General features: G+C 42.3%; 1 protein-coding gene across 9 annotated transcripts in view; it reads right to left on the bottom strand.

Annotated features, from left to right (window-relative positions):
• Window positions 1-9684, bottom strand: part of mctp1a (multiple C2 domains, transmembrane 1a) — a 138979-nt gene that overhangs the window by 127943 nt on the left and 1352 nt on the right. For 5 of the 9 annotated variants that reach the window (XM_069523919.1, XM_069523917.1, XM_069523921.1 and 2 more), the window contains exon 1: window positions 6210-7062. The exons of 2 other annotated variants lie outside the window; for them this stretch is intronic. In XM_069523919.1, coding sequence (XP_069380020.1) covers window positions 6210-6740 — 531 coding nt within the window. In that variant the 5' untranslated portion in view covers window positions 6741-7062. Of the gene's footprint in view, window positions 1-6209; window positions 7141-9684 lie in introns of those variants that run through there. 2 more of the 9 variants (XM_069523920.1, XM_069523918.1) reach the window with 1 other exon arrangement.

The raw sequence follows: 9684 nt of genomic DNA on the forward strand, positions 1-9684 counted from the left end.
TTGATTTAAAGGCCGACTCATCCTACTTGCTGTGTCGTTACTCTGACAATGTTTGCTCCTGCTTTTGGCCTTTGTTAATGTATTCTGCAGGCCTGATCATTGCATCATGCAGATAAAAGAGGAGTTGATTCTGAGCATAATATCAGCACCACATCAATCAGTTTGTGTCCGTCTGGGCAAAGCTGCCATTCAGGAGGGCGCACGAGCACTTCTGAGTCATTTAGTAGTCTACACTCTCACAGTTAACCTTGTTTACAATAACACTCGGGCCTCAGACTACTGATCGTCTGTGTGTGCAGGATAGTGATTACATTAGCTGCATGTGTATGGGCTTGGCTGTGTGTGCGTATGAGGCTGTGGACTAACTGAGACGGGAGAGACCAACGCCGGAGGGTAACACAATGTCACAGTGCACAGCTCCCGTCTTGCAGCACACAGTCTGTGCTTCTGACGACGGAGGAAATACTTCAGATTTGTCCTCACAAAGCTCTTTTAAAGGAAGAGTGATGTCATCCGAGAGATTGAGGCTAGGATCAGAGCAGAGGACATGTGAGATAGATCAGGGAGAGACAATGCAGGTAAGTTTATCCCTCAAGGACTCATGAGGAGTGACGCAAGGAAGGAAAATGACACCTTTCTTTTGGGATGGCTGAGGGCAAGGACTGACTAACACAGAAAGATTGTGCCCTTGCTGCAGGAACATATATGGAATGATTGAAAGGTAGAGGGGAGGATAAAGTAAAAAAAAACAAAAAAACAATTTTTTGATCAAGTGACAGTTTAACTGGCATTTGAACTTGTTGCAAAAAGACTCAATTTCACACTCAAATGAATTTACAATAGAAATAATCAAAATCTTGTTGATTCCAGTCTATAAAAGTTGATAGCTTCCAGCATCTTTCTTTCCATTACTCAATTAATCTAATATTTTTGTGACTTTGGTTCAATATAGGCATCAGTGTTACCAACATTAGCAGATAATTACTAAGTTCCCAGTTCAGTTTGGAAACCATCCATCATCTACACTTACTATTTGAGTGTCGCAGAGGGAGATGGGACCAATCCCAGGAGATGGGGTACATCCACGACAAGTCACCTGCATATCGCAGAGTAGACGTACAGGAACTCTCATGCTCACAATCACACCTACAGTCAGTTGTGAGTCCCAAATTAAAATGAGCCACAGTATGACTGTGGGAGGAAGCTGGAGTAACTTGAGAAAACCCACGCAGATACAGAGAGAAACTCAGCACAGATAGAACTTCTTACTGTGAGGTGAAAGTGCAAATCACTGCACCGCTGCGTTGCCTTGAATTTGGCTTTCTCAAAGAAAATAAAAAATAGCCAAATATATTCTTTATATTGCAGCACAAATGCTCTAAAGGTTTTTTCTCTTCTTCTCTTCATGGCTAAAACAAACGAATTGGGACAGAGCTTTTACATTAAGAAGTGCTATAGTTGCTTGAGTAATGTGGATTGATAAAGAACGACAATATATTTGAATATGGAAAGAATCTGATAAGCAAAAAAAAAAAGAGATGAAATGACTTAAAACTGAACAAAGGCTAAATGACTTCTCTTTTTCCAGGGTATAACAAATCGAAAGCAACATACCGTCAAGTCACTAATTCAATTTATAAGATTATACTCACATTCATACATGTGGGAAATTATAGTTTTCAATGCACCCAAGTTGCACGTCTTCAAATACTGAGAGGTGTTGGAAACTCATACGAAGCAGAAGCAACACTTTCGTCAACACTGGAAATGACTGAGCCATCACATCAGCTCCATGAATTAAATTAGATCTAAATTTGCTGCCATTAATAGCACTTGCCATGTAAGACCAATCAAACTGTCCATCACAGTTGTTCACACACATGTCCGTCATGGCAGAGACAGAGTTACAGTCAGATGTGTGGGAAGCAGACACCAGACAGTATGAGACACACTCACACAAAGTAAGAGCTAAAATCTATCAACATCTCCAAATGGTGTCTGCCATACTTTCACTCGTGTGATTTCTTGCCACCTAGTTCTTCTTGACCAGACACCCGCGAGGTCAGAATCAATCATTTCCCTGTCAGAGTCTGTTACAGCCCACCCCGGGCTGTAATGAATCCTAATTTAAGCTGTCACCAGGACGCTTCCAGAAAGAGGCCGGGCTGTTCCCATGTGACCACGCTGCTGTTCATTTTCCCCCCCCGCCCCAAGTCAGGACATCTAAACATCCCTCATCTCACAGTCAGTGCATCGTCAAAAAAAGGACAATAACTAAAACAAATCGTCACTAAATCTGGCATGCAGGATGAACCGGCATCGTTCTGAAAACATTTCTGCAAACTGATTAATCAATTGCTGCGGAAGGAGCCTGTTTACAAGATTTTTAGATTTAAGTAACAGAACATTCTCAGACAAGCTGCAAGATAAGAGGATAAGGAAAAGGAACCAAATCACTAATTGTGATCATGTACACCTTATTAACTCCACATACCTCCAGATACTGTACTATTTGAAAACTTTAAAAGCAACATGCTGACTCAGTGGTTTAAAAAGGATGAAGCACTTGTCGAGGCCGTGTTCATCCAAAAACAGATGTATAATATATATATGTCGTGTCCAAACAATATCAATAGGATTGGAAATATTGGGTATATTTAGCATTAGGCTGTTAGTCTCTGTGACACAAAAACCTACTTGCCTGGTTCATGTGTGTTAAATAATTTAAGTACTTCATAAGAGCTGAGCAGATGGATGGAGGAAGGAAAACACGAGTGAGAACTACTACTGTGATTTGTTTTGGGTTGATTAAATTGAATATTGAATTTTAAATAAAAATATGTAAAAATCTGCTGCATCACCTCTGTAGATTCTTTAACAGAGATGGCGGCGCTGGTATCAGGGGCCGTGCAGGTGCACTGGCCCGAGGACCTTCACGCTGTGTGAAACACGTCTTACTATATTTGGCTATGAACGTTTTCAAACTAATATGTCCAACATGGCAGAAGAGGCCACGTGTGAGCGCAATAAACTGGCTGGAGCAGGCAGCTGATGCCCCCACACAGTGAGCCATCAGATCACCTCGACATCTCTCCTGATTACTTATAATGCTCTAACATGAGCTAAAATGAGGAAAACATTAGCTATTTAAGCTAATTGATATTAGGTGTGCTTCCATATATGGAGTGGACAAACTTTATGCCCAAATATGGCATTCAGCTCATTTTCTGGATATTTTAGTATTATCTTTCAAAAAACACTTTGTACCTTCCGTTTTTTTAATATACAGCACTTTGGTCGATTCTGGTTGTTATAAATATTTTGAAGGCTTCATAAACTTGACTTGTCTCGATTACTTTTTAACTTGCAACTATCAGTTTAAATTTTGATTTATTATCTTACCCACCATTCTTTTTTTCCCAGTGTACAGCTGATGGCAAATGTTCTTCAGCAAATGAAACTGACGCTAGCGTACTTTACAGGCATATAAAGTAACATGGTAAGGTAATGAGGCCAAACCGAGAGTATTGATTAGAATTAGTATTATTATGCCAGACATGGGAGACTGAGAGGCAAGGAATGAAGCAAATAAATAATATATAAATGAAATACAGCTCCACTTGGTCTGGTGGCCTAAAAACCTTGCAAGCTGTCTTGAAGCAGTCCAAACTATTTGAGACATTATTTATGATGAATGTATATTAATGAAATCATTTAAATTCAGAACCTGTGTTTAAAACTCAATGTTTGACCAGATCAGTGCAGAGCTAAGTATCTCCATCAAATATATGCTTCACCTCAGTCTGTATTTAACATTAATGTTGGGCTGCAGGGGAATTGGTAACACAGCTTTGCCTGAGACTGAGGGTCGGAGAGTTAACCACTCCAGAGAAAGAGAGGAGTGTGACATCGAACTGGCAAAATAATCACTGGAGACACTAAACATTATACATTTCAAAAAGGTAAGAGGTTACACCAGATAACCCACTTTGCTAGAGAACAAACACACATATAAAAACATTATTGAAACCTCTGATTATCCTGAATAGAAGACTACAAAGGAACAAACCCAATACAATTTGACATTTACAATTAAAGAGACGGACTGAGGAGGGACACAATAACTACACTAACTCATCTTCAAGTGAATACTGAGTGAATCAAAACATAACTCATATAACTTATAACGATTGTATATTGATTCAAAAAGTCATTTACACAAGTGAAATATAGAGCGTTGAGGGGATAATACTGGGAAGATGACTGTAATAAGTTTCGATTTCTGCAGGTGCTGACACACACAAACAATAAGATGTAACTGTCCTGCATCGCCAGCAGCAAAAGTTAAATGCACTCATTTTTTCTCTCTGCTGAGTCAATAGTGGAATCAGAAACTTGGCAATAATCCCTCCCATCACTCATTTTCCATATCAAACGATGAAATGTTTCGTTCCATCTATTCTTATTCAATTTATGAAATTGGGGCGTGGAGCTTTATGCTTTTACTTTAATAAAAAAAAGTTAAATACACTCAACTAATGATGGGTTTGTGTATGACTGCAAACATGTCTGACTTTCTGATCCTTGTTGGAACAGGAAAGTGTGCATGCAAAATGCACCAAACAGGCATTTTAAATAGAACATACCTGATTTTAAAAAAGAAAAGAAAGAATATACGTCCAATCTCATCTTTTCTTTCTTCACATCTTTTCCTCTTATCTTTAATCTTCCTCTATCACACTTCCCATCACCTTCTGTCCTAACTCATTTAATCTCATCTCCGTCACCTTATCACCTTTCATTATCTCTCTAACCCAGTGTGACCTCTCTTAATCATATTTATTTCCTTTCATTGCCCATCATCTCGTGCCTTTGTTTCATTTCATCTTTCTGTAACCTCATTACATGAGACTTATATCATGCTGTATATGTTACAGCATGCTGCTGCTACTGTAAGTAGTGTTTGCCACTGCTCTCTTCTTTCCATGTGGAAAATCCAACAAATGAATAACAGACTCTGATAAACATGCCAACAATAGGATGTAAGCAATGGCTCACGCTGAATGCTAAAACTTGATTTGGCAGAGTGAGACCTCTTTGTATTATGTAATTGCCATGGCAAGGGCTGTGATGAATCTGCGAGATCAGTTTCAATGAAGTCATTATTTCTTTCCTCTACCTCTTCAGCTGAGTGCAATGCACTTCTGAGAGATTTAATGGATGGGAGATATTTGGCACCAACTTTAGTGGGGGTGGGGTGTTTTTGTGCACTAAATTACTTTTTGACAGTGATCTGGATGAGGCTCAGAAGCAGGTTCTGGAACGCTTCAACAGTGAGGTGAGATCTGAAGCTTTCCAATAACTGCTACGCTGATGAGGAGGCACTTATGGTCTATCGCAGGTAGTCATGTATCTTCTATATTTCTTTCTTACAGTTGGCAGCAGGACAGAATTGACATAAGATGGTCTAATGAATAGAAGTGATATCAGGGAATGAGTCCTTAGAGACTTCTCACTCTCTTCAGATCTAGTTCACTCCAGCTCGCATGGCCCTGTGATTCAGTTCTTCCTGGGAGACCCTGACTCAGCACATTGAGTGATGTGGGAATCTACCTGACATCCATCTCCTACACTGCTGATGGCATGGCCCGTTGTACATTCGCCTACTGGGCCACTTTTCATGAAAGGGAAAGATCATATAAAACCCTTCCTTCAGCATGCACAGGCCTTTTTGCAGCCTCAGGCAAGGACACTGTGACAAATGGTCAATGAAGCAAGTGGGCAATAACTATTATGGCAAGAAGAGTGTGCAAAGGGAGGGTGTTTGAAATACCAGTGCATTTGTAGACTGTGTTGACATCAATATAAGGAATTAAGTTTATATACCAGGGTGCAGCAGGGATGGTGATGTGATATCAAACCAAGAAGCTCGTGGTGTAGGCTCTCAGCCTGTTATTAGTGAAGATCACACGGGCCTATACGATTAACATTGGTTGTAGTCTGGGCCACACACCTCTACACGCTGCAGGATATGAGTAAAGGAGGCAGTGGGTCGGTGAATCGATGAGCGCCTCCCAGCATCATGAAACTTAATTTAATCTCCAGGGCATTGCAGTCTATCCTCATGCATTTTATTATCCACCATCCCTTAGTCCTGACAGAGTTACCAAGAAGAGTGTTTAGCCACATGTGTCTGCTCTTTTACTCACGGAATCGCTTGCGTTTTTACGCAGCTGCTCTTCCTCTCCCAGCTCCGCGGCCGGCTCCACCACCAGCTTCTCGAAGCATGCCGAGCCCAGAGAGGAGCTCTTCTGCTGGTACGTGATCAGCTGGGACACGGGGAGCTTGGGACTCCCGTGCGTCGTCAGCTCTGGCTTGCTCCCCGTGGCTCCAGAGGCTGCGCCAAGGGGATGCAGCAGGGGTCGTCCGCCCGCGCTGGTGCCTGGGACCGCGTCGCCGCCACCGGACCTCGTGTCCCCTTCAAAGGAGGCCGGTGTAGAGCTGCACAGATTGGGCTGCGACGACGAAAACACCCGGTCCAGCTGTTTCTTTTTCCTTTTAAACATCCACAGCCCCGATTCCTTCTTGCTGCCCTCCGCGCCCCCTGCGCCGCGACGCTCCGATCCCAGTTTCGGACTGAGCCAGGGCTTGGTTTTCCCCTGGAAATTCTTCCACATCCTCCGCTGGTAGGACTCCTGTCCTTTGCCGGTGCCCTCATCCTTGGGTGATTTTTGCTCCATGGTGCCTGTGCAGCAGCCGGCCAGCCTGAGCACACTCTGTATGTATAGTGGATGGATGGCACTGTTGGGCTGCTGCGGCTCGGGACTTCCACCGATGATCGGTTTAGAGCGCCAAGAGGAAAACGCACAGTGTGGTGATGGAGGGGGTGTTAGTCGCACAACGAGCCTTGTAGAATACCTCTGCAGGCCACACTGTACATGTCATGTCACACACTGTGCAGCACGATTTCTGGAAAGCAGAAGCTCCATCTACTGAGGATTTATCTAATCTCAGTGGTGAAGTTGGAAGCTCATGCAGTGACTTCTGCAAGATTAGCTACAAAAGAAATGCTGCGCTGGGCTGCTGTCGGTCTTTGCGTCCCTGCTGTGCCCACTGTGCCTAACCAGGGTTTGGGTAAACTTCCTCATTAATTGCTTTATTCAAATGAAGGCTGCACCGTGCGCCTCCCTCTGGCCAACCCCCGTCACATGCCTGGATCGTCTGTGTGCTGGTGATTGCATAACACAGCTTCAAAGTGCCTCGTGGAGATGTTTATGTTTCAATGGTGGGTTCACTGTCCCCTCACCTAAGTGGTAGTCTTTGCAGATTGACAAGATGTGATGGCCTCTTGATTCATTCCTTCCAAGTACAGAGCTGTGTGTGTGAGTTGACCATGACCTCTAAACCTTGGAGGTTTTGAAGACTTCTCATCTCCTGTGTTGGATTGATTGTTTCTGCACAGCAGCCGTGCCTGGATCTGCTCTCCCCATCAAATGGGTCAGGCTTCAGTGAATGTTATCACCCACACGCAGCAGCCAAGAGCAGGCAGCTTCCTCTCTTTTTAGCTGCTGCTCTGCTGCTGCTGCAGTGTAACAACCCACCACGTCCTCCCCTCTGGCACCTAGTTTTAGCCCTGTCCCCCTGGTTAACACTGTACCCAGAGTCACATAAACAAAAACACTGAGATGATAATGAACACCTCTCTCCATACTCCCTGTAGCACATGCAAGATGTAACAGCACGACCTTTTCTCTGCCAACAGGGCGGGTGAAATTGCCTTAACAAAAGAGATTATACAATTGCATGGACATGATTCAACTATTAGAGAGGAGGGAGGGTCCAAGTCCTTCTGGTGAGACACTGATATGACATTGGTATCACTTGTAGGAGTGATGATAGAGGCTTCTGCTGATTCATTCATGGCAATAGACCACTATAGAAAACAGCTTCATATATCTTGGGTAGCTTAATTATGTTTTCCCTGAAACTAGTGCAGCACCTGTCTGTGCGCTCATCCTGTGGCAACAGTTCTACAATATACTGTCACTTTGTTATCGTGTTAGTGCTGGACATGTGCAGAGCTGTTTATATATATGGGTCTATGGTGCAGAGTGACGTTAGATAACATTGTGAGCATTCTACCTGGTTTATCTGCAATGGAGATTGTATGTTTTTCAAAAAATGAAACTGAAGTTGCTACATACATTCCATGTCGGCTATTTCAAAGGTCTGACACAACCCACACAATCTTCCGATACAAGCAAGCTAGCCCACCCCCACTGCCCGCTACATCCACTTTTATTAGTTTTGAACGGGTTGTGAATCCAAATTGCACCAAATTTGACACTACACTTCCCAGGACCACCTAGAAAGCACATGGAAAATGTGAAGCCGATGAGCTGAACAGTTTGCGAGATATGTTTTTCACATACAGACAGACAGACAGACTGATGTCTGTGGAATGAACAGGAAGATATTCATCTATGAGTAATCTGAAAATCAAACAGTATAAACACCAACTGACAAACTTTCTTGTATTAAGGAATCAGTTGATATCTCATCAATCCCATTAAATAAAAGACTTTAATTAAAATCAGGAGGTGCGCTGGCAGCAGCTCTGAACCAAACTGCTCTCTCAGTTAAGTAAAGGGGGGGTGAGCCAGACACTTCCTTTCAGCTGCCAGTGGCTTTTTCTATTGGGCCAGCGAGGATAACTGATGAGACTGCATTGAGCAGGCCTTTCCTCTTAATGATGCTGGTCCTGTTGATAAGAGACTAATCCATAGTGTTTGTGGCTGCGCACACACGCACACAAACATCAGCCACACATAGATGCTCAGAAACATCTTTCGCTGACCGCATTACGTGTATTTCAGTGGAGCAACTTGATTCATGCTGAGCTATAATGTAGGCTAGGTCTTGGTTAAATTGGAAATGTGACAAGGCCTTTTTCAACCCTGGAGGTTGATTCATTCCCTTCATGATTCATTCAGTGCAGAGAAAGATGAATGTTCAATGGATAACTATAGTGCTACACAACAAAATATTTTATAATATATTGTGTGCAGTGAAAAAAAACAGAATAGAATGGCTTTCCTGACTTGACATACGTTCCCTTCTTTTCCATGGTCAGTTAAAATAATGAAATATTCTGTTTAACAGTCTCAGCCTCCTTCAGCTAGTAAGGGGTACAGGCAGCTCTGGTTCAACCTGGTTGTACAAGCTCTGTTCCTCTTTCTGGACAAAGAGCAGTTACACTAATATGATTTAAATCTAAAGTGCTTCACTGAATCAGCTACAGGATGATGAGTCAAAGCTTTGAATTTGCTTTTTTACCTTGAAATGTTTGTGAACTGAGTCCAAGATTTAAAGCAATGGTTTTTTTTCCTTTGAATACAAAAAGCTTTTATAATCCTTATACAGCAGGAAAGAGCAGAATTTTAATCAGAAATGCCAGTGATCTGCGTCTCTAATCTGCACTGTCATGAACCACATTTAAAGCTTTTCTACTTTAATATTATCTGACAAGCAAGACCATTCAGGAAGGTCTGGATTCTTGTACTTCACAGAGATGAGCATTATCAAATATTCAAACCATTTATGAAATATCAAAATTTTATTGAGATAAGGCTAATTCTGGTCAAATGGAAATCCAAATCCAATATTTTAAATTATATATACCTT

This window comes from Paralichthys olivaceus, chromosome 4, assembly GCF_024713975.1.
Source record: "Paralichthys olivaceus isolate ysfri-2021 chromosome 4, ASM2471397v2, whole genome shotgun sequence".
In the NCBI taxonomy this organism is placed as follows: Eukaryota; Metazoa; Chordata; class Actinopteri; order Pleuronectiformes; family Paralichthyidae; genus Paralichthys; species Paralichthys olivaceus.